Source organism: Poecile atricapillus, unplaced genomic scaffold (genome assembly GCF_030490865.1).
Source record: "Poecile atricapillus isolate bPoeAtr1 unplaced genomic scaffold, bPoeAtr1.hap1 scaffold_326, whole genome shotgun sequence".
In the NCBI taxonomy this organism is placed as follows: Eukaryota; Metazoa; Chordata; class Aves; order Passeriformes; family Paridae; genus Poecile; species Poecile atricapillus.
The window spans coordinates 1-24,931 of NW_026709124.1; the positions used below are offsets into that span (position 1 = coordinate 1).

The 24,931-nt window shown below is 63.3% G+C and overlaps 1 protein-coding gene across 1 annotated transcript; it reads left to right on the forward strand.

Annotated features, from left to right (window-relative positions):
• Positions 1 to 297: 297 nt before the first annotated feature.
• LOC131574449 (serine/threonine-protein kinase WNK1-like) lies at positions 298 to 24,816 on the forward strand (the record flags this gene model as incomplete). Its single annotated transcript, XM_058828916.1, has 23 exons — positions 298 to 318; positions 2,084 to 2,256; positions 2,333 to 2,553; positions 2,933 to 2,951; positions 3,244 to 3,382; positions 4,357 to 4,445; positions 4,566 to 4,785; positions 8,892 to 9,102; positions 10,427 to 10,557; positions 10,629 to 11,454; positions 11,519 to 12,507; positions 12,575 to 12,691; positions 13,850 to 13,960; positions 14,191 to 14,218; positions 14,314 to 14,397; positions 15,475 to 15,734; positions 15,811 to 15,936; positions 18,079 to 18,226; positions 19,662 to 19,708; positions 21,353 to 21,546; positions 23,139 to 23,310; positions 24,031 to 24,096; positions 24,691 to 24,816. Coding segments are annotated over 23 exons (4,518 nt in total), but the record flags the coding sequence as incomplete, so codon positions are not given.
• Between the last annotated feature and the right edge of the window lie 115 nt (positions 24,817 to 24,931).

A 24,931-nucleotide genomic window follows, 5' to 3' on the forward strand; every position in this document is an offset into this window, starting at 1 on the left:
TCTGCAGGTGAGACCCCCGCCCTGGGGAGGGTCCTGGGGGGTCCTGGGGGGCTTTGGGGGGTCCTGGGGGGGCTGGGGGGGGGTCCTGGGGGGTTTGGGGGGGTTTGGGGGGCTGGGGGAGGTCCTGGGGGGGTTTGGGGGGGGTCCTGGGGGGGTTTGGGGGGTCCTGGGGGGGTCCTGGTGCGAGCTGCAGGTGAGACCCCCGACCTGGGGAGGGGTCCTGGGGGGGTTTGGGGGGGTTTTGGGGGGTCCTGGGGGGGTTTGGGGGGGTCCTGGGGGGGTTTGGGGGGGCTGGAGGTGGCCTGGTGCGAGCTGCAGGTGAGACCCCCGCCCTGGGGAGGGGTCCTGGGGGGGTCCTGGGGGGGTTTGGGGGGGTCCTGGGGGGGCTGGGGGGGGTCCTGGGGGGGTTTGGGGGGTCCTGGGGGGATTTGGGGGGGTCCTGGGGGGGCTGGGGGGGTCCTGGTGGGGTTTGGGGGGTCCTGGGGGGGGTCCTGGGGGGGGTCCTGGGGGGTTTGGGGGGGTGGGGGGGGTCCTGGGGGGGTTTGGGGGGGCGTTTGGGGGCTGGGGGGGTCCTGGTGGGGTTTGGGGGGTCCTGGGGGGGTTTGGGGGGGTTTGGGGGGGTCCTGGGAGGGTCCTGGGGGGGTTTGGGGGGGCTGGGGGGGGTCCTGGGGGGGGTTGGGGGGGCTGGGGGGGTTTCGGGGGGTCGTTTTTGGGGGCTGGGGGGGGTCCTGGTGGGGTTTGGGGGGTTTGGGGGTGTTGTTTTTGGGGGGTGGGAGATGGGGGTGGGCTCCTGGTGGAGTTTTGGGGTGTTGTTTTTGGGGGGTGGGTTCCTGGTGGGATTTGGGGGGGCTGGGGGGGCGTTGGGGGGTGGGTGGGTTCCTGGGGGGGTTTGGGGGGGTTTTGGGGGTCGTTTTTGGGCCCAAACTGAGACCCCCAAACTGAGACCCCAAACGATGATGATGATGATGATGACGATTGTGGCGTTGGAGAGTGATGATAATGATGATGATGATGATGATGGTGATGATGATTCTGGGGTTGGAGAATGATGGCGATGATGATAATGACGATGATGATGATAATGATGATGATAATGATGATGATGATGATTCTGGGATGGGAGAGCGATAATGATGATGATAATGATGATGATAATGATGATGATGATGGTGATGATGATGATGATTCTGGAGCTGAAGAACGATGATGATGATGATGATGATGATGATGATGATGATGATGACGACAATTCTGGGGTTGGAGAGCAATGATGATGATGATGATTCCGGGATTGAAAAACAATGATGATAATAATGATGATGACAATGATGATAACGATGGCGATGATGATGATGATGATGATGACGGTGATGACGATGATGATGATTCTGGGCTGAAGAAGGATGATGATGATGATGGTGATGGTGATGATGATGATAACAATTATGATGATGATAACGACGATGATGATAACGATGATGATGGTGATGATGATGATGACGACAATGATGACAATGATGACGATAACGATGGTGATGATGATAATGATGATGATGATAACAGTGATGACAATGATGATGATGGTAACAATGATGACGATGATGATGGTAATGATGGTGATGATGATGACAATGGTGATGATGATAATGACAATGATGATAATGATGATGATGATAACAATGGCAATGATGGTGATGATGACGATAACAATGATGACAATGATGATGATGACAACAACGATGACGATGACGGTAATGATGGTGATGAGGGATGACGATGATGATGACGATGATGATGATTCTGGAGCTGAAGAACGATGATGATGATGGTGATGATGATGATGGTGATAATGATGGTGATGATGATGATAATGATGATAATGATGATAATGATAATGACAATGATGGTGATGATGATGATAACAATGATGACAATGATGGTAATGATGGTGATGATGGATAACGACGATGATGATGATAGTGATGATGATGGTGATGATGATGATGATGATGATGACGATGATGATGATGACGATCCTGCCGCTGGGGGCTACCACCGCTGCCCCCTCCCTGTGCCCCCCCAGGACCGCAAACTGAGCAAGGCGGAGCAGCAGCGCTTCAAGGAGGAGGCCGAGATGCTCAAGGGGCTGCAGCACCCAAACATCGTCCGCTTCTACGACTCCTGGGAGTCCTCGCTCCGCGGCAAGAAATGCATCGTCCTCGTCACCGAGCTCATGACCTCGGGCACCCTCAAGACGTGAGTGGGGAGGGTGGGGGACACCCCGGGGTGGGTGGGGAGGGGTCTCCGGGCGCGGCTGACGGGACCCCCGCAGGTACCTGAAGAGGTTCAAGGTGATGAAGCCCAAGGTGCTGCGGAGCTGGTGCCGGCAGATCCTGAAGGGGCTGCAGTTCCTGCACACGCGGACGCCGCCCATCATCCACCGCGACCTGAAATGCGACAACATCTTCATCACCGGCCCCACGGGCTCCGTCAAGATCGGCGACCTGGGGCTGGCCACGCTCATGCGCACGTCCTTCGCCAAGAGCGTCATCGGTGAGCGGCGTGGGGACATGGGGACACCCCTGGGACCCCCCTGGGACCCCCACCCCGCAGGGACCCCCCTGGGACCCCCACCCTGCAGGGACCCCCGAGTGGGGACACCCCCGGGACCCCCACCCTGCAGGGACCCCCGAGTGGGGACACCCCCCTGGGACCCCCACCCTGCAGGGACCCCCGAGTTCATGACCTGGGGACACCCCCTGGGACCCCCCTGAGCCCCCCACCCCGCAGGGACCCCCCCTGAGCCCCCCCCCACCCCACAGGGACCCCCGAGTGGGGACACCCCCCGGGACCCCCCTGAGCCCCCCACCCTGCAGGGACCCTCAAGTGGGGACACCCCCTGGGACCCCTCCTGAGCCCCCCACCCCCGCAGGGACCCCCGAGTTCATGGCCTGGGGACCCCCCCTGACCCCCCACCCCGCAGGGACCCCCGAGTTCATGGCCTGGGGACCCCCCCTGACCCCCCACCCTGCAGGGACCCCCCTGAGCCCCCACCCTGCAGGGACCCCCGAGTTCATGGCCTGGGGACCCCCCCTGACCCCCCACCCCGCAGGGACCCCCGAGTTCATGGCCTGGGGACATGGGGACACCCCCCGGGACCCCCCTGGGACCCCCACCCTGCAGGGACCCCTGAGTTCATGGCGTGGGGACCCCCCCACCCCGCAGGGACCCCCGAGTTCATGGCCCCGAGATGTACGAGGAGCGCTACGATGAGTCCGTGGACGTTTACGCCTTCGGGATGTGCATGCTGGAGATGGGAACGTCCGAGTACCCCTACTCCGAGTGCCAGAACGCCGCGCAGATCTACCGCAAAGTCACCAGCGTGGGTGGCCCACCCCCCCTGAGACCCCAAAACAATCCCTGAGACCCCAAATCCACCCCCAAACAACCCCCTGAGACCCCCAAATCCACTCCTGAGACCCCCCTGAGACCCCCAGAGCCCCTCTGAGACCCCCAAACCTCCCCTGAGACACCCAAACAATCCCCTGAGACCCCCAAACACCCTCTGAGACCCCCAAACACCCCCTGAGACCCCCAAACACTCTCTGAGACCCCCCTGAGACCCCAAATAACCCCCTGAGATCCCCTGAGACCCCAAACACCCCCTGAGACCCCAAACACCCTCTGAGACCCCCAAACAACCCCCTGAGACCCCCAGAGCCCCTCTGAGACCCCCAAATCCACCCTCAAACACCCCCTGAGACCCCCAAACAACCCCTGAGACCCTGAGACCCCAAACACCCACCCCTGAGACCCCCAAACCCCCCCTGAGACCCCCAAACTTCCCCCTGAGACCCTGAGACCCCCCTGAGACCCCCAAACCCCCCCTGAGACCCCCAAACACCCTGAGACCCCCAAACACCCTCTGAGACCCCCCAGAGCCCCCCTGAGACCCCCAAACACCCCCCGAGACCCTGAGACCCCAAACACCCACCCCTGAGACCCCCAAACCCCCCCTGAGATCCCCAAACCTTCCCTGAGACCCCCCTGACACCCCCAAACCCCGCCCTGAGACCCCAGAGCCCCCCCAGAGCCCCCCCAGAGCCCCCCCAGAGCCCCCCAAACCCCCTCTGAGACCCCCAAATCTCCCCCTGAGACCCCCAGAGCCCCCCCAGAGCCCCCCAAACCCCCTCTGAGACCCCCAAACACCCACCCCTGAGACCCCCCTGAGACCCCCAAACCCCGCCCTGAGCCCCCCAAACACCCCCCTGAGACCCCCAGAGCCCCCCAAACACCCCCTGAGACCCCCAGAGCCCCCCCAAACCCCCCCAGAGCCCCCCACATCCCCCCCTGCAGGGCATCAAGCCGGCGAGTTTCCACAAGGTGTCGGACCCCGAGGTGAAGGAGATCATCGAGGGCTGCATCCGGCAGAACAAGGCTGAGAGGTGGGGCTGGGACCCCCTGGGACCCCCTGGGACCCCCTCCCCAGCACCCTGCAGACCCCCCAGGACCCTGCAGACCCCCCAGGACCCTGCAGACCCCCCAGGAGCACCCATCCCACCCAGGCTGTCCATCCGGGACCTGCTGGAGCACGCCTTCTTCGCCGAGGACACCGGGCTGCGCGTGGAGCTGGCCGAGGACGACGCGGGGCTGGAGCCGGCGCTGGCGCTGCGCCTCTGGGTGGAGGACCCCAAAAAACTCAAGGGGAAGCACAAGGACAACGAGGCCATCGAGTTCAGCTTCAACCTGGAGGCCGATGTCCCCGAGGAGGTGGCCCACGAGATGGTGAGGGGACCCCAAAACCCCTCGGGGCTGGCCCAGAGCTGGGCTGGGTTCTCCCCAAGTTCTCCCCAAATTCTCCCCAAGTTCTCCCCAAATTCTCCCCAAATTCTCCCCAAATTCAGTGAGACTCCGAAATTGGGGACCCCAAAACCCCTCGGGGCTGGCCCAGAACTGGGCTGGGTTCTCCCCAAATTCAGTGAGGCTCCGAAATTGGGGACCCCAAAACCCCTCGGGGCTGGCCCAGAATTGGGCTGGGTTCTCCCCAAATTCTCCCCAAATTCTCCCCAAACTCTCCCCAAGTTCTCCCCAAATTCTCCCCAAATTCTCCCCAAACTCTCCCCAAGTTCTCCCCAAATTCTCCCTAAATTCTCCCCAAATTCTCCCCAAATTCTTCCCAAATTCTCCCCAAATTCTCCCCAAATTCTCCCCAAATTCAGTGAGGCTCCGAAATTGGGGACCCCAAAACCCCTCGGGGCTGGCCCAGAACTGGGCTCGGTTCTCCCCAAACTCTCCCCAAATTCTCTCCAAGTTCTCCCCAAATTCTCCCCAAATTCTCCCCAAATTCTCCCCAAATTCTCCCCAAATTCTCCCCAAATTCTCCCCAAATTCTCCCCAAATTCTCCCCAAGTTCTCCCCAAATTCAGTGAGACTCCGAAATTGGGGACCCCAAAACCCCTCGGGGCTGCCCCAGAATTGGGCTGGGTTCTCCCCAAATTCTCCCCAAATTCTCCCTAAATTCTCCCCAAATTCTCTCCAAATTCTCCCCAAATTCTCTCCAAACTCTCCCCAAACTCTCCCCAAATTCTCCCCAAGTTCTCCCCAAGTTCTCCCCAAATTCTCCCCAAATTCTCCCCCAATTCTCCCCAAGTTCTCCCCAAATTCTCCCCAAGTTCTCCCCAAATTCTCCCCAAATTCTCCCCAAATTCTCTCCAAATTCTCCCCAAACTCTCCCCAAATTCTCCCCAAACTCTCCCCAAATTCTCCCCAAATTCTCCCCAAATTCAGTGAGGCTCCGAAATTGGGGACCCCAAAACCCCTCGGGGCTGGCCCAGAATTGGGCTGGGTTCTCCCCAAATTCTCCCCAAATTCTCCCCAAATTCTCCCCAAATTCTCTCCAAATTCTCCCCAAATTCTCCCCGAATTCTCCCCAAGTTCTCCCCAAGTTCTCCCCAAGTTCTCCCCAAGTTCTCCCCAAATTCTCCCCAAATTCTCCCCAAATTCAGTGAGACCCCGAAATTGGGGACCCCAAAACCCCTCAGGGCTGGCCCAGAATTGGGCTGGGTTCTCCCCAAATTCTCTCCAAATTCTCCCCAAATTCTCCCCAAGTTCTCCCCAAGTTCTCCCCAAATTCTCCCCAAATTCTCTCCAAATTCTCCCCAAATTCTCCCCAAACTCTCCCCAAGTTCTCCCCAAATTCTCTCCAAGTTCTCCCCAAGTTCTCCCCAAGTTCTCCCCAAATTCTCCCCAAATTCAGTGAGACTCCGAAATTGGGGACCCCAAAACCCCTCAGGGCTGGCCCAGAACTGGGCTGGGTTCTCCCCAAATTCTCCCCAAGTTCTCCCCAAGTTCTCCCCAAATTCTCCCCAAATTCTCTCCAAATTCTCCCCAAATTCTCCCCAAATTCTCCCCAAATTCTCCCCAAATTCTCCCCAAGTTCTCCCCAAATTCTCTCCAAATTCTCCCCAAGTTCTCCCCAAACTCTCCCCAAATTCTCCCCAAATTCTCCCCAAGTTGTCCCCAAGTTGTCCCCAAGTTGTCCCCAAGTTGTCCCCAAGTTGTCCCCAAGTTCTCCCCAAATTCTCCCCAAATTCTCCCCAAATTCTCCCCAAATTCTCCCCAAATTCTCCCCAAATTCTCCCCAAATTCTCCCCAAATTCTCCCCAAATTCTCTCCAAATTCTCCCCAAATTCTCTCCAAATTCTCCCCAAATTCTCCCCAAATTCTCCCCAAGTTGTCCCCAAGTTGTCCCCAAGTTGTCCCCAAGTTGTCCCCAAGTTGTCCCCAAGTTCTCCCCAAATTCTCCCCAAGTTCTCCCCAAATTCTCTCCAAATTCTCTCCAAATTCTCTCCAAATTCTCCCCAAATTCTCCCCAAATTCTCCCCAAATTCAGTGAGGCTCTGAAATTGGGGACCCCAAAACCCCTCAGGGCTGGCCCAGAACTGGGCTGGGTTCTCCCCAAATTCTCCCCAAATTCTCCCCAAATTCTCCCCAAATTCTCCCCAAATTCTCCCCAAATTCTCCCCAAATTCTCCCCAAATTCTCTCCAAATTCTCTCCAAATTCTCCCCAAATTCTCTCCAAATTCTCCCCAAATTCTCTCCAAATTCTCCCCAAATTCTCCCCAAATTCTCCCCAAATTCTCCCCAAATTCTCCCCAAATTCTCCCCAAATTCTCCCCAAATTCTCCCCAAGTTCTCCCCAAATTCTCCCCAAATTCTCCCCAAATTCTCCCCAAGTTCTCCCCAAATTCTCCCCAAATTCTCCCCAAATTCTCCCCAAGTTCTCCCCAAATTCTCCCCAAATTCTCCCCAAATTCTCCCCAAGTTCTCCCCAAATTCTCCCCAAATTCTCCCCAAATTCTCCCCAAGTTCTCCCCAAATTCTCCCCAAATTCTCCCCAAATTCAGTGAGGCTCCGAAATTGGGGACCCCAAAACCCCTCAGGGCTGGCCCAGAACTGGGCTGGGTTCTCCCCAAATTCTCCCCAAATTCTCCCCAAATTCAGTGAGACTCCGAAATTGGGGGCCCCCCCAAGGCAGTGGAGCCCCAAAATCCACCCAGGAACCCAAGAGTTGGTACCTGCAGCTCTTCTTGGGTCCCTTCCAGGAGAGAAGTCACCCCAAAATTCATCCCCAAACCTCTCCCAAAACCGAAACCCCCCAAAATTCATCCTCAAACCTCTCCCAAAACTGAAACCCCCCAAAATTCATCCCCAAACCTCTCCCAAAACCGAAACCCCCCAAAATTCATCCCCAAACCTCTCCCAAAACTGAAACCCCCCAAAATTCATCCCCAAACCTCTCCCAAAACTGAAACCCCCCAAAATTCATCCCCAAACCTCTCCCAAAATCAACACCCCCAAAATTCATCCCCAAACCTCACCTTGTACCTCTCCCAAAACCGAAACCCCCCCAAAATTCATCCCCAAACCTCTCCCAAAACTGAAACCCCCCAAAATTCATCCCCAAACCTCACCTTGAACCTCTCCTGAAATCGACACCTGGAAATTCATCCCCAAACCTCTCCCAAAACTGAAACCCCCCAAAATTCATCCTTTGACCTCACCTTGAACCTCTCCCAAAACCAAAATCCCCTAAAATTCATCCCCAAACCTCTCCCAAAACCGAAACCCCCCCCAAAATTCATCCCCAAACCTCTCCCAAAACCGAAACCCCCCAAAATTCATCCCCAAACCTCTCCCAAAACTGAAACCCCCCCAAAATTCATCCTCAAACCTCTCCCAAAACCGAAACCCCCCAAAATTCATCCCCAAACCTCTCCCAAAACTGAAACCCCCCAAATTCATCCCCAAACCTCACCTTGAACCTCTCCCAAAACCGAAACCCCCCAAAATTCATCCTCAAACCTCTCCCAAAACCAAAATCCCCCAAAATTCATCCCCAAACCTCACCTTGAACCTCTCCCAAAACCAAAATCCCCTAAAATTCATCCCCAAACCTCTCCCAAAACCGAAACCCCCCAAAATTCATCCCCAAACCTCACCTTGAACCTCTCCCAAAATCAACATCCCCCAAAATTCATCCCCAAAATTCATCCCCAAACCTCTCCCAAAACTGAAACCCCCCCAAAATTCATCCCCAAACCTCTCCCAAAACTGAAACCCCCCCAAAATTCATCCCCAAACCTCTCCCAAAACTGAAACCCCCCCAAAATTCATCCCCAAACCTCTCCCAAAACCGAAACCCCCCCAAAATTCATCCCCAAACCTCTCCCAAAACTGAAACCCCCCCAAAATTCATCCCCAAACCTCTCCCAAAACTGAAACCCCCCCAAAATTCATCCCCAAACCTCTCCCAAAACCGAAACCCCCCAAAATTCCCCCTGGAAGTGACCCCGAGCCCCCCCTGGACGCCCCAAATTCCCCTCCTCAGGTGAAATCCGGGTTCTTCCACGAGAGCGACTCCAAGGCCGTGGCCAAATCCATCCGGGACCGGCTGGCGCTGGTGAGGAAGACGAGGGAGAGGAAGCAGGCGGAGGTCAGGGGGGGCCCCGAGATCCGGGGGGGCCCCGAGAGCGAGGACACCGAGGTGGATCAGCACGTGAGGCAGCAGCTGCTGCGGGAGCAGCCCCCGCCCGGCCCTGGTGAGACCCCAAAACTGCCCTGGGACCCCAAAACTGTCCTGGGACACCCCAAAACTGCCCTGGGACCCCCAAAACTGCCCTGGTGAGACCCCAAAACTGCCCCTGGACACCCCAAAACTGCCCTGGTGAGACCCCAGAACTGCCCTGGGACCCCCAAAACTGCCCTGGTGAGACCCCAGAACTGCCCTGGGACCCCCAAAACTGCCCTGGTGAGACCCCAAAACTGCCCCAGGGACCCCCAAAACTGCCCCAGGCACCCCAGAACTGCCCCAGACACCCCAAAACTGCCCCTGGACACCCCAAACTGCCCCCAGGCACCCCAAAACTGCCCTGGGACCCCCAAAACTGCCCCTGGACACCCCAGAACTGCCCCAGGCACCCCAAAACTGCCCCTGGACACCCCAAAACTGCCCCAGACACCCCAGAACTGCCCCAGGCACCCCAAAACTGCCCTGGTGAGACCCCAGAACTGCCCCAGACACCCCAAAACTGCCCTGGGACCCCCAAAACTGCCCCAGACACCCCAAAACTGCCCTGGTGAGACCCCAAAACTGCCCCAGGCACCCCAAAACTGCCCTGGGACCCCCAGAACTGCCCCTGGACACCCCAGAACTGCCCTGGGACCCCCAGAACTGCCCTGGGACCCCCAAAACTGCCCTGGTGAGACCCCAAAACTGCCCTGGTGAGACCCCAAAACTGCCCCAGGCACCTCAAAACTGCCCCAGACACCCCAAAACTGCCCCAGACACCCCAAAACTGCCCCTGGACATCCCAAAACTGCCCTGGTGAGACCCCAGAACTGCCCCAGACACCCCAAAACTGCCCTGGGACACCCCAGAACTGCCCCTGGACACCCCAAAACTGCCCCTGGACACCCCAAAACTGCCCTGGGACCCCCAAAACTGCCCTGGTGAGACCCCAAAACTGCCCTGGTGAGACCCCAAAACTGCCCCAGACACCCCAAAACTGCCCCTGGACACCCCAAAACTGCCCCAGACACCCCAGAACTGCCCCTGGACACCCCAAAACTGCCCCTGGACACCCCAAAACTGCCCTGGGACCCCCAAAACTGCCCCTGGACACCCCAGAACTGCCCTTGGACCCCCAAAACTGCCCTGGTGAGACCCCAAAACTGCCCCAGGCACCCCAAAACTGCCCCCAGACACCCCAAAACTGCCCCCAGACACCCCAGAACTGCCCCCAGACCCCCCAAAACTGCCCCCAGACCCCCCAAACTGCCCCCCTTGTCCCCCTGACTGTCCCCAGCCCCAGTGAGACCCCCCAGCAGTGACACCCCCCCCCCCATTTCTCCCCCCCCCCACAGCCGAGGGGCTCCAGGACAACGCCCCCCCCCCGGATGTCCCCGGTCCCCGCGGTGTCACCGGGGCACCGGAGCAGCTCTGGGGGCACCCACAGGGACCCCAGGACGGGCTGACCCCCCCCGTGGCACCCCCGGTAAGTCCCTGTCACCCTGGGGGGGTCCCGGGGGGGCACAGAGCCCCCTGGCACCGCCCCGTGTCCCCCAGGTGAGCCAGGCCAGCGAGGGGACAGCGGAGGATGGCACCGGGGGAGCCACCACCGAGCCACCGGCGCCCGAGGGAGACCCCCGGGGAGGGGGGGGTGGGGACAGGGGGGACACAGCCACAGGTGGCACCGGGGGCACCGGGGCCGGGGGTGGCACCGGGAGGGGTGGCAGGGGTGGCACTGCCAGCAGCAGGGGTGGCACTGCCAGCAGTGGGGGTGACAGTGGCTCCTGGAGTGCCACCAGCCCAGGGAGTGCCACCAACCCAGGGGATGCCACCAACCCAGGGAGTGCCACCAACCCAGGGGATGCCACCAGCCCAGGGGGTGACAGTGGCTCCTGGAGTGCCACCAACCCAGGGGGTGCCACCAACCCAGGGGGTGCCACCAACCCAGGGGGTGCCACCAGCCCTGGGGGTGTCACCAGCGCAGGGGATGCCACCAGCCCTGGGAGTGCCACCAGCCCAGGGGGTGGCAGTGGCTCCTGGAGTGCCACCAAACCAGGGGGTGCCACCAACCCAAGGAGTGCCACCAACCCAAGGGGTGACAGTGGCTCCTGGAGTGCCACCAAACCAGGGAGTGCCACCAACCCTGGGGATGCCACCAACCCAAGGAGTGCCACCAGCCCAGGGGGTGCCACCAACTCAAGGAGTGCCACCAACCCTGGGAGTGCCACCAACCCAGGGGATGCCACCAACTCAAGGAGTGCCACCGGCCCAGGGGGTGACAGTGGCTCCTGGAGTGCCACCGGCCCAGGGGGTGCCACCAACCCTGGGAGTGCCACCAAACCAGGGAGTGCCACCAGCACTGGGAGTGCCACCAACCCTGGGGGTGCCACCAACCCAGGGAGTGCCACCAACCCAAGGAGTGCCACCAACCCAAGGGGTGCCACCAGCCCAGGGGGTGCCACCACAGCCGGTCCCCACCGTGCAGCCACCGCTGGTGCCGGGGATGGCGCCGGTGCTGGCGATGGCACCGCTGTCCGTCGTGCCACCGGTCATGGCGGTGTCACCGGCCCCGGAGATGCCACCAGCGCCATCCCCGATGCCACCAGCACAAGGGATGCCACCTCCACCCGTGATGCCACCGGTCATGGCGGTGTCACCGGCCCCAGGGGTGCCAGCACCCTCCATGATGCCACCAGCCTCAGAGATGCCACCACCAGCCGTGGTGATGCCACCACCCCTGGGGGTGCCACCAGCCCAAGGGATGCCAGCTCCACCCGTGATGCCACCGGCCCCAGAGATGCCACCACCATCCCCAATGCCACCAGCCATGGGGATGTCCCCAGAGATGCCACCACCATCCATGATGCCACCAGCCATGGGGATGTCCCCAGAGATGCCACCACCATCCATGATGCCACCAGCCATGGGGATGTCCCCAGCTCCAGAGATGCCACCACCCTCCCCAATGCCACCAGCCATGGGGATGTCCCCAGCCCCAGAGATGCCACCACCATCCCCGATGCCACCAGCCATGGGGATGTCCCCAGAGATGCCACCACCATCCATGATGCCACCAGCCATGGGGATGTCCCCAGAGATGCCACCACCCTCCCCGATGCCACCAGCCATGGGGATGTCCCCAGAGATGCCACCACCATCCATGATGGCACCAGCCATGGGGATGTCACCGGCCCCAGAGATGCCACCACCCTCCCCAATGCCACCAGCCATGGGGATGTCCCCAGAGATGCCACCACCAGCCATGGGGATGTCCCCAGAGATGCCACCACCATCCCCGATGGCACAGCCCCCGCTGTTCCCCGGCCCCGAGGACCCCTCCCTGCTGCGCGTCCCCGATGTCCCCGAGGCGCCGCGTCCCCGGCAGCGCCGCGCGTCGTGCCAGCGCCCCGCCCGCTTCCAGCTCACCGTGCTGCAGGTGAGGGCCGGCCCGGGGGGACAGCGGGGACAGCACGGGGACAGTCACAGAGTGCCACCACCCCCAGGTGTCCTCGGCTGGGGACAACACGGTGGAGTGCCAGCTGGAGACCCACGACAGCAAGATGGTCACCTTCAGGTTCGACGTGGACGGGGACGCGCCCGAGGACATCGCCTGCTACATGGTGACCCCCGAGCCTGGCCCTGTCCCCTCCCCAATCTGTCCCCTGTCCCCAATCTGTCCCCTGTCCCCAGTCTCTGTCCCCTGTCCCCCTCCCCAATCTCTGTCCCCTGTCCCCAATCTCTGTCCCTTGTCCCCAATCTGTCCCCTGTCCCCAATCTCTGTCCCCTGTCCCCAATCTCTGTCCCTTGTCCCCAATCTCTGTCCCCTGTCCCCAATCTCTGTCCCTTCCCCAATCTCTGTCCCCTGTCCCCAATCTCTGTCCCCTGTCCCCAATCTCTGTCCCTTGTCCCCAATCTCTGTCCCCTGTCCCCAATCTCTGTCCCCCTCCCCAATCTCTGTCCCCTGTCCCCAATCTCTGTCCCTTGTCCCCAATCTCTGTCCCCTGTCCCCAATCTCTGTCCCCTGTCCCCAATCTCTGTCCCTTGTCCCCAATCTCTGTCCTGTGTCCCCAATCTCGGTGTCTGTCCCCAATCTCAGTGTCCCCCTCCCCAATCTGTCCCCTGTAGCCAATATCTGTCCCCTGTCCCCAATCTGTCCCTTGTCCCCAATCTCTGTCCCCTGTCCCCTCCCCAATCTGTCCCCTGTCCCCAATCTGTCCCCTGTCCCCAATCTCTGTCCCCCTCCCCAATCTCTGTCCCCAATCTCTGTCCCCTGTCCCCAATCTCTGTCCCCTGTCCCCTCCCCAATCTGTCCTCTGTCCCCAATCTCTGTCCCGTGTCCCCAATCTCTGTCCCCTTCCCCAGTCTCTGTCCCTTGTCCCCAGTCTCTGTCCCCTGTCCCCAATCTCTGTCCCCTGTCCCCAATCTCTGTCCCCTGTCCCCAGTCTCTGTCCCCTGTCCCCAATCTCTGTCCCCTGTCCCCAATCTCTCCCCTGTCCCCAATCTCTGTCCCTTGTCCCCAATCTCTGTCCTGTGTCCCCAATCTCTGTCCCCCTCCCCAATCTCTGTCCCCTGTCCCCAATCTCTGTCCCTTGTCCCCAATCTCTGTCCCCTGTCCCCAATCTCTGTCCCTTGTCCCCAATCTCTGTCCCCTGTCCCCAATCTCGGTGTCCCCCCCCAATCTCAGTGTCCCCCCCCCCAATCTCGGTGTCCCCCCCCAATCTCGGTGTCCCCCTCCCCAGTCTGGGTCCCCCCTCCCAACCCGTGTCCCCCCCCCGCAGGTCGAGGACAATTTTCTGCTGGAGGGGGAGCGGGACAAGTTCGTGGAGGAGCTCAAGGCCATCGTGGCTCAGGCCCGGGAGCTGCTCGGGACCCCCGGCCCGGACCCCCAGGTGCTCCCCCTGCCCCTCCCCCTCACTGCTCCCCCCACCCAGACCCCCCCCTCACCCCCCTCACTGCTCCCCCCACCCAGACCCCCCCACTCACCCCCTGAGACCCCCAAACCTCCCCCCACCCAAACCCCCCCCACTCACCCCCTGAGACCCCCAAACCCCCCCTGAGACCCCCAAACCTCCCCCCACCCAAACCCCCCCCTACTCACCCCAAATCTGTCTCCCCCCAGGTGGGACCCCCGGAGCCGGCAGCGGGGGGTGAGTACTGGGGGAGGGGAGGGGGCTGGGGGAGGGGAGGGGGCTGGGGTGGCCCCCCACCCCCCCCCCCCCGCTGACCCCTCGCCCCCCCCCAGCAGGGGAAGGACCCCCCCAATCGTCACCCGTGGGGCGCTGGAGGTTCTGCATCAACCAAACCATCCGGAACCGCGAGGCCACCGGTGCGTCCTGGGGGGCTGCAGGGGACACGGGACCCCCCCACGGGACCCCCAGAGCCGGGGGTGTCACCCCCATCCCCCCCCAGAGCCAGGGGTGTCACCCCCATCCCCCCCCAGAGCCGGGGGTGTCACCCCCACTGTCCCCCAGAGCCGGGGGTGTCACCCCCACCCCCCCCCAGAGCCGGGGGTGTCACCCCCACTGTCCCCCCAGAGCTGGGGGTGTCACCCCCACTGTCCCCTGGATCCGGGGGTGTCACCCCCACTGTCCCCCCAGAGCTGGGGGTGTCACCCCCATCCCCCCCCCAGAGCCAGGGGTGTCACCCCCATCCCCCCCCAGAGCCGGGGGTGTCACCCCCACTGTCCCCCGGATCTGGGGGTGTCACCCCCACTGTCCCCTGGATCCGGGGGTGTCACCCCCACTGTCCCCCAGAGCCAGGGGTGTCACCCCCACTGTCCCCCAGAGCCGGGGGTGTCACCCCCACTGTCCCCCAGAGCCGGGGGTGTCACCCCCACTGTCCCCCAGAGCCGGGGGTGTCACCCCCACTGTCCCCCAGAGCCGGGGGTGTCACCCCCATCCCCCCCCCAGAGCCGGGGGTGTCACCCCCACTGTCCCCCAGAGCCGGGGGTGTCACCCCCACTGTCCCCCAGAGCTGGAGGTGTCACCCCCACTGTCCCCTGGATCTGGGGGTGTCACCCCCACTGTCCCCCAGAGCTGGGGGTGTCACCCCCACTGTCCCCTGGATCTGGGGGTGTCACCCCCACTGTCCCCCAGAGCTGGGGGTGTCACCCCCACCCCCCCCAGAGCCGGGGGTGTCACCCCCACTGTCCCCCAGAGCCGGGGGTGTCACCCCCACTGTCCCCCGGATCTGGGGGTGTCACCCCCACTGTCCCCCAGAGCCGGGGGTGTCACCCCCATCCCCCCCCCAGAGCCGGGGGTGTCACCCCCACTGTCCCCCAGAGCCGGGAGTGTCACCCCCACTGTCCCCCCGGATCTGGGGGTGTCACCCCCACTGTCCCCCAGAGCTGGGGGTGTCACCCCCACCCCCTCCCTCACTGGGGTGTCCCCACTGTCCCCCGCAGGCCCTGGGGGACCCCCCCCCCGCCCGGAGAGCCCCGGGGACGTCCCAGGGGGGTCCCCAAGAGCAGGGGACAGACGAGGACGGAGCACCGGAGCGGGACGGGCCGGACACCGGGGTCCCCGAGGGCGGGGGGCTGGATGTCCCCCGGGGACAGGGACACTTGGGGACAGCTGCCAGCGGTGCCCAGGAGGCGGCCGAGCCCACGGGGACAGAGAGGATCAACCCCGAACCCCAAGATCCGGGGGGTCCCCCAGGCCCGGGGCAGGAGGTCCCCAAAGCCGCGGAGCTCGGTGGCCACCGAGAGCCCCCTGGGGACCCCGAGCCGGGCGTCCCCCAGGGCCAGGGGGGGCCGGGGGGAGCCGTGGCCGAGCCCCCGGAGCCGGACGTGGCCCCAGGTGACCCCCAGGGACCGGGGCCGTTTGTCACCGGGGCCTGGGGACAGGAGGGACCCCCGGGAGCGGAGGTGAGTGTCCCCCCACCCCCAGCCCCCGATGTCCTGCGGTCCCCAAGGGCTCGGTGGCCCTCGAGGACCAGGGGCCGCTGTCCCCAAACCCCCCCAAGACCCTGCTGATCCCAGCCCCGGGGTCCCCCCAGTCCCAAAACCTCGGTGGCCCCAAACCTGAGACCCCCCCACTGACCCTGGGGTACCCTGGGGTACCCTGACCCCATTTCCATTCCCATTTCCATTCCCATTCCTGTCCCCATCCCATCCTATCCCCATCCTATCCCCAATCCCCCATTCCCATTCCCAATCCCCCATTCCCAATCCCATTCCCCCATTCCCATTTTCCCACAGGCCGTGCCCCCGCCCCTCCCAGGGGTCTCCCGTTCCCATATTCCCATTCCCAATCCCCCATTCCCAATCCCCCATTCCCAATCCCACAATCCCATTCCCATTTTCCCACAGGCCGCCCCTCCCGGGGGTCTCCCGTTCCCATTCCCCCATTCCCAATCCCCCATTCCCATTCCCATATCCCCAATCCCCCAATCCCAATCCCCCATTCCCAATCCCATTCCCAATCCCATTCCCACATTCCCATATTCCCACAGGCCGTTCCTCCCGCCCCTCCCGGGGGTCTCCCGTTCCCGTTCCCACAATCCCAATCCCAATCCCCCATTCCCATTCCCAATCCCAATCCCAATCCCAATCCCATTCCCAATCCCATTCCCAATTTCCCATGTTCCCGCAGGCCGTGCCCCCCGCCCCTCCCGGGGGTCTCCCATTCCCACATTCCCAATCCCCCATTCCCAATCCCCCATTCCCAATCCCCCATTCCCAATCCCAATCCCAATCCCACATTCCCATTTTCCCGCAGGCCGCCCCTCCCGGGGGTCTCCCGTTCCCACATTCCCAATCCCAATCCCCCAATCCCAATCCCCCATTCCCATTCCCCCATTCCCAATCCCATTCCCACATTCCCAATCCCCCATTCCCAATCCCCCATTCCCATTCCCAATTTCCCATTTTCCCACAGGCCGTGCCCCCCGCCCCTCCCGGGGGTCTCCCGTTCCCAATCCCCCATTCCCACATTCCCATTTTCCCACAGGCCGCCCCTCCCGGGGCTCTCCCGTTCCCATATTCCCAATCCCAATCCCATTCCCAATCCCCCAATCCCAATCCCATTCCCACATTCCCATTTTCCCGCAGGCCGCCCCTCCCGGGGCTCTCCCGTTCCCATTCCCACATTCCCAATCCCCCATTCCCAATCCCCCATTCCCATTCCCCCATTCCCAATCCCATATCCCCATTCCCACATTCCCAATCCCCCATTCCCAATCCCATTCCCAATCCCATTCCCACATTCCCATATTCCCACAGGCCGTTCCTCCCGCCCCTCCCGGGGGTCTCCCGTTCCCGATCCCCCATTCCCAATCCCCCATTCCCACATTCCCAATCCCCCATTCCCAATCCCAATCCCATTCCCAATTTCCCATTTTCCCGCAGGCCGCCCCTCCCGGGGCTCTCCCGTTCCCATATTCCCAATCCCAATCCCATTCCCAATCCCCCAATCCCAATCCCATTCCCACATTCCCATTTTCCCGCAGGCCGCCCCTCCCGGGGCTCTCCCGTTCCCATTCCCACATTCCCAATCCCCCATTCCCATTCCCATTCCCAATCCCAATCCCATTCCCAATCCCATTCCCATTTTCCCGCAGGCCGTGCCCCCCGCCCCTCCCGGGGGTCTCCCGTTCCCATTCCCCATTCCCATTCCCCCATTCCCAATCCCATTCCCCCATTCCCAATCCCATTCCCACATTCCCATTTTCCCGCAGGCCGCCCCTCCCGGGGGTCTCCCGTTCCCATTCCCCCATTCCCAATCCCCCATTCCCAATCCCAATCCCCCATTCCCATTCCCCCATTCCCAATCCCAATCCCCCATTCCCATTCCCCATTCCCAATCCCCCATTCCCAATCCCCCAATCCCAATTTCCCATTTTCCCGCAGGCCGCCCCTCCCGGGGGTCTCCTGTTCCCCCATTCCCAATCCCATTCCCATTCCCAATTTCCCATTTTCCCGCAGGCCGTGCCCCCCGCCCCTCCCGGGGCTCTCCCGTTCCCACAATCCCAATCCCAGTCCCATTCCCAATTTCCCATTTTCCCACAGGCCGTGCCCCCCGCCCCTCCCGGGGGTCTCCCGTTCCCGCTGGGGCTCTGTCCCCGCCTGCGCAGCCCCCGCAAGGGGTGGGGGCGGCGCCTCAAGAGCTGGGCCCGGCGCCTGCGCCCCCCCGCCGGGGGGGGGGACCCCCACACAGGTACGGGGGGGGACCCCAAAATCCCTCGTGACCCCCCCCCAGTGACCCCCCCTGGGACCCCAAATCCCCCCGGGACCCCCCCCGGTGACCCCCCCTGGGACCCCAAATCCCCCGGGGACCCCCAGGGGGCTCTGAGCCCCCCCCCAGTGACCCCCCCCCGGACCCCAAATCCCTCCCCCGGGACCCCCAGGGGGCTCTGAGCCCCCCCACTGACCCCCCCCAGGACCCCCAGGGGTCTCTGAGCCCCCCACTGACCCCCCCCAGGACCCCAAAATCCCCCCGGGGACACCCAGGGGGCTCTGAGCCCCCCCAGTGACCCCCCCCGGGACCCCAAATCCCCCCAGGACCCCCAGGGGTCTCTGAGCCCCCCCAGTGACCCCCCCCGGGACCCCAAATCCCCCCAGGACCCCCAGGGGGTCTCTGAGCCCCCCCACTGACCCCCCCGGGACCCCAAAATCCCCCCAGGACCCCCAGGGGTCTCTGAGCCCCCCCAGTGACCCCCCCCGGGACCCCAAATCCCCCCCCCGGGACCCCCAGGGGGCTCTGAGCCCCCCCAGTGACCCCCCGGGACCCCAAATCCCCCCCCCGGGACCCCCAGGGGGCTCTGAGCCCCCCCACTGACCCCCCCGGGACCCCAAAATCCCCCCGGGACCCCCAGGGGGCTCTGAGCCCCCCCAGTGACCCCCCGGGACCCCAAATCCCCCCCCGGGACCCCCAGGGGGCTCTGAGCCCCCCCACTGACCCCCCCCAGGACCCCAAATCCCCCCCCCGGGACACCCAGGGGGCTCTGAGCCCCCCCAGTGACCCCCCAGGACCCCAAATCCCCCCCCCGGGACCCCCAGGGGGCTCTGAGCCCCCCACTGACCCCCCCCAGGACCCCCAGGGGTCTCTGAGCCCCCCACTGACCCCCCCCAGGACCCCAAATCCCCCCCAGGACCCCCAGGGGGCTCTGAGCCCCCTCCAGTGACCCCCCCCGGGACCCCAAATCCCCCGGGGACACCCAGGGGGCTCTGAGCCCCCACTGACCCCCCCCAGGACCCCAAATCCCTCCCCCGGGACCCCCAGGGGGCTCTGAGCCCCCCCAGTGACCCCCCCCGGGACCCCAAAATCCCCCCGGGGACCCCCAGGGGGCTCTGAGCCCCCCCAGTGACCCCCCCCGGACTCCAAATCCCCCGGGGACCCCCAGGGGTCTCTGAGCCCCCCACTGACCCCCCCCGGGACCCCCAGGAGTCTCTGAGCCCCCCCCAGTGACCCCCCCCAGGACCCCAAATCCCCCCCGGGACCCCCAGGGGGCTTTGAGCCCCCCCAGTGACCCCCCGGGACCCCCAGGGGGCTCTGAGCCCCCCCAGTGACCCCCCCCGGGACCCCAAATCCCCCCCCCCGGGACCCCCAGGGGGTCTCTGAGCCCCCCCAGTGACCCCCCCCTGTCCCACAGAGGAGCCCGAGGAACTCGGGGACCCCCCAAGGCGAGGGCGCTGCCAGGTGAGTGTTGGGGACCCCCCCCAAAAACCTCCTGTGGGGCTCCCAAAAACCCACAGGGACCCCAAAACTGCCCCTGGGACCCCAAAACTGCCCCTGGGACCCTAAAACTGCCCCAGGGACCCCAAAACTGCCCCTGGGACCCCAAAACTGCCCCTGCGACCCCAAAACTGCCCCTGGGACCCCAAAACTGCCCCTGGGACCCTAAAACTGCCCCTGAGACCCTAAAACTGCCCCTGGGACCCTAAAACTGCCCCTGAGACCCTAAAACTGCCCCTGAGACCCCAAAACTGACCCTGAGACCCTGAAACTGCCCCAGAGACCCCAAAACTGCCCCAGGGACCCTAAAACTGCCCCTGGGACCCTAAAACTGCCCCTGAGACCCTAAAACTGCCCCTGGGACCCTAAAACTGCCCCTGAGACCCTAAAACTGCCCCTGGGACCCCAAAACTGCCCCTGGGACCCTGAAACTGCCCCAGGGACCCCAGATCTGCCCCTGGGACCCCAAAACTGCCCCTGGGACCCCAAAACTGCCCCAGGGACCCTAAAACTGCCCCTGAGACCCCAAAACTGACCCAGGGACCCCAAATCTGCACATGGGACCCCAAAACTGCCCCTGAGACCCTAAAACTGCCCCTGAGACCCTAAAACTGCCCCTGGGACCCCAAAACTGCACCTGGGACCCCAAAACTGACCCTGAGACCCCAAAACTGCCCCAGGGACCCCAAAACTGCCCCTGAGACCCTAAAACTGCCCCTGGGACCCCCCAAACTGTCCCAGAGATCCCCAAAACTGCCCCTGGGACCCTGAAACTGCCCCTGGGACCCCAAATCTGCCCCAGGAACCCCAAAACTGCCCCTGAGACCCCAAAACTGCCCCTGAGACCCTAAAACTGCCCCTGGGACCCCCCAAACTGTCCCAGAGATCCCCAAAACTGCCCTAGGGAGCCCCAAAACTGCCCCAGGGACCCTAAAACTGCCCCTGGGACCCCAAAACTGCCCTAGGGAGCCCCAAATCTGCCCCTGGGATCCCAAAACTGCCCCTGGGACCCTGAAACTGCCCCTGGGACCCCAAATCTGACCCTGGGACCCCAAAACTGCCCCTGGGACCCTAAAACTGACCCAGGGACCCCAAAACTGCCCTAGGGAGCCCCAAATCTGACCCTGGGACCCCAAAACTGACCCTGGGACCCCAGAACTGACCCAGGGACCCCAAAACTGCCCCTGGGACCCCAAATCTGCACCTGGGACCCCAAAACTGCCCCAGGGACCCCCCAAACTGTCCCAGAGATCTCCAAAACTGCCCCTGGGACCCCAAATCTGACCCTGGGACCCTAAAACTGCCCCTGAGACCCCAAAACTGCCCCAGGGACCCCAGATCTGACCCTGGGAACCTGAAACTGCCCCTGAGACCCCAGAACTACCCCAGGGACCCCAAAACTGCCCCTGGGACCCTAAAACTGACCCTGAGACCCTAAAACTGCCCCTGGGACCCCCCAAACTGTCCCAGAGATCCCCAAAACTGCCCCAGGAACCCCAGAACTACCCCAGAGCCCCCCAAATCCCCCCCAAATCCCCCCCAAATCCCCCCCAACCCCCCCCAACCCCCATCTCCTGTCACCCCTCTCTCCCCCCGCTCCCTCCCCAGCCCCCCCCCGAGCCCGAGGGGGACTGGGGGGACCCCAGCTCGGGCAGCGAGAGCGGGGGCTTGGGGGGACCCCCGCACCCCCCCGGGGCCCCCCTGCTCGGGCCGGGGTCCCCCGAGACCCCCCTGAGCAGCGATGGGGACTCGGAGCCCGAGGACGAGGCCCTGCGGGAGCAGCTGCGGCGGCTGCGGGAAAAGTGAGGAGGGGGATTCTGGGGAGGGGTCCTGGAGGGGTTTGGGGGGTCCTGGGGAGGTTTTGGGGGTCCCAAAGGGGGGTTTGGGGGGTCCTGGGGAGGTTTTGGGGGTCCCAAAGGGGGGTTTGGGGGGATTTGGGGGGTCCTGGAGGGGTTTGGGAGGTCCTGGGGAGGTTTTGGGGGTCCCAAAGGGGGGTTTGGGGGATTTGGGGGGTCCTAAGGAGGGTTTTGGGGGTCCCAAAGGGGGGTTTGAGGGGATTTGGGGGGTCCTGAGGAGGGTTTTGGGGGGTTTTGGGGGTTTTGGGGGGTCCTAAGGAGGGTTTTGGAGAGGTTTGGGGAGGTTTTGGGCGGCTTGGAGGGATTTCAAGAGGATTGGGGAGGTTTTGGGGGTCCCAAAGGGGGGGTTTGAGGGGATTTGGGGGGTCCTGGGGAGGTTTTGGGGGTCCCAAAGGGGGGGTTTGGGGGGATTTGGGGGGTCCTGGAGGGGTTTGAGGGGTCCTGGGGAGGTCTTGGGGGTCCCAAAGGGGGGTTTGGGGGGTCCTGGGGAGGTTTTGGGGGTCCCAAAGAGGGGTTTGGGGGGTCCTGGGGAGGTTTTGGGGGTCCCAAAGGGGGGTTTGGGGGGTCCTGGGGAGGTTTTGGGGGTCCCAAAGGGGGGTTTGAGGGGGTTTGGGGGGTCCTGAGGAGGTTTGGGGGGATTTGGGGGGTCCTGGGGAGGTTTTGGGGGTCCCAAAGGGGGGTTTGAGGGGTCCTGGGGAGGTTTTGGGGGTCCCAAATGGGGGTTTGAGGGGTCCTGGGGAGGTTTTGGGGGTCCCAAAGCGGGGTTTGGGGGGATTTGGGGGGTCCTGGGGAGGTTTGGGGGGTCCTAAAGGGGGGTTTGGGGGGATTTGGGGAGGTTTTGGGGGTCCCAAAGAGGGGTTTGGGGGGGTTTGAGGGGATTTGGGGGGTCCTGGGGAGGTTTTGGGGGTCCCAAAGGGGGGTTTGGGGGGTCCTGGGGAGGTTTTGGGGGTCCTGAAGGGGGGTTTGGGGGGGTTTGGGGGGTCCTGAGGAGGTTTGGGGGGATTTGGGGGGTCCTGGGGAGGTTTTGGGGGTCCTAAAGGGGGGTTTGGGGGGATTTGGGGGGTCCTGGAGGGGTTTGGGGGGTCCTGGGGAGGTTTTGGGGGTCCCAAAGGGGGGTTTGGGGGGTCCTGGGGAGGTCTTGGGGGTCCCAAAGGGGGGTTTGGGGGGTTTGGGGGGTCCTGAGGAGGTTTTGGGGGTCCCAAATGGGTGTTTGGGGGGTCCTGGGGAGGTTTTGGGGGTCCCAAAGGGGGGTTTGGGGGGTCCTGGGGAGGTTTTGGGGGTCCCAAAAGGGAGTTTGGGAGGTCCTGGGGAGGTTTTGAGGGTCCGGGGGGGGGTTTTGGGGGTCCCGGGGGGGGTTTTGGGGGTCCCTGGGGGGTTTTGGGGGTCCCGGGGGGGGTTTTGGGGGTCCCGGGGGAGGTTTTGGGGGTCCCAAAAGGGAGTTTGGGAGGTCCTGGGGAGGTTTTGGGGGTCCCTGGGGGGGTTTTGGGGGTCCCGGGAAAGGATTTGGGGACCCCCTGTGACCCCCCCGGCCCCCCCAGGCACATCCAGGAGGTTCTGGAGCTGCGGGCGCGGCAGGACCGGGAGCTGCGGGAGCTGCACCGGAGGCTCCGAGCCCTCAAAGAGGCCCGGGGGGACCCCCCGAAATGGGGAGGGGGCGGCGGGACCCCCCCCCAGCGCGGCCTCGGGGGGTCCCCAAGGCGGCCCAGGGGGGCCCGGGGGCGAGGGCGGGGCCGGGGCGTGGCCCTGACAGGTTTGGGGGGGCAAAAAAGGGAATTTTGGGGGGTAAAAAGGGGGGATTTGGGGGGTAAAAAGGGGATTTTGGGGGGCAAAAAGGGGATTTTGGGGGGTAAAAAAGGGGATTTTGGGGGGTAAAAAGGGGATTTGGGGGGGCAAAAAGGGGATTTTGGGGGGCAAAAAGGGGATTTTGGGGTGTGAAGGGGGATTTTGGGGTGTGAAGGGGGGATTTTGGGGCATGAAGGAAGATTTTGGGGTGTGAAGGGGGATTTTGGGGTACAAAGGGGGGTTTTGGGGCACAAAGGGGGGATTTTGGGGTGTGAAGGGGGATTTTGGGGTACAAAAGGGGGGTTTTGGGTCACGAAGGGGGGTTTTGGGGTACAAAGGGGGGGTTTTGGGGCACAAAAGGGGGATTTTGGGGTACAAAGGGGGATTTTGGGGTACAAAGGGGGGTTTTGGGGCACAAAGGGGGGATTTTGGGGTACAAAAGGGGGTTTTGGGTCACAAAGGGGGGTTTTGGGTCGTGAAGGAAGATTTTGGGGTGCAGCATGGAGGCGTTTTGGGCTAAAGAGAGGCGGTTTTGGGGTGCAGGGGGGTTTTGGGGCTCTCCCCCCATTTCCAAACTCCCCTTCCTCACCCTCAGAGCCTTCAGCCCCCTCCCCAGGCCCCCCAAACCCCCCGGCCCCCCCAAAAAAGGGGCTCTTCACCGACGACCTGCACCGGCTGGTGGACGAGTGGGTCCAGGACACGGCGCGGGCCCAGGTGGGCTGGGGGCAATTTTGGGGGGGCTGGGGGGGCTTTGTGGAGGTCTGGGGTGGCTCCTCACCCCCTTTTTGGGAGGCTGGGGGGCCCTGAACCCCATTTTTGGGAGGCTGGGGGGCCCTGAACCCCATTTTTGGGAGGCTGGGGGGTCCTGAACCCCATTTTTGGGGGGCTGGGGGGGTTTTTAGGGGTCTGGAGAGATCATTTGGTGGGGCTGGGGGGTCCTGAACCCCATTTTTGGGGGGCTGGGGGTTTTTTAGAGGGCTGGGGGGTCCTGAACCCCGTTTTGGGGGGTTTGGGGGGATTTTTGGGAGGCTGGGGGGTCCTGAACCCCATTTTGGGGGGCTGGAGAGTCCCTGCATCCCATTTTTGGGGGATTGGGGGACCCCAAACCCCATTTTTGGGGGGCTGGGGGGATTTTGGAGGGCTGGGGGGCTCCTGAACCCCATTTTTGGGAGGCTGGGGGGTCCTGAACCCCATTTTTGGGAGGCTGGGGGTATTTTTGGGAGGCTGGGGGGCCCTGAACCCCATTTTTGGGGGTCTGGGGGGGATCCCCAAAACCTGACCCCCCCTCTTTTTCCCCCCCTCCCCCAGGCCACCTCCTCGTGGGTCTCCACCCTGCGCGGCGCCCGCGGGACCCCCCGAAAATGGGGGGAGCTGCCCCCCCCCAAACCCGCCCTGCGTGGGGGGGGCAGCCCCCTCCCCCCGGGGGCCGAATGAGGGGGGGTCCCGGGACCCCCAGCCCCCCCAAACTCCCCCAATTTTGGGTCAAAACCCCAATTTTTTGGCCCCCAAATCACTTCGTTTCACTCCAAACCCCCCCTTGTTTCACCAC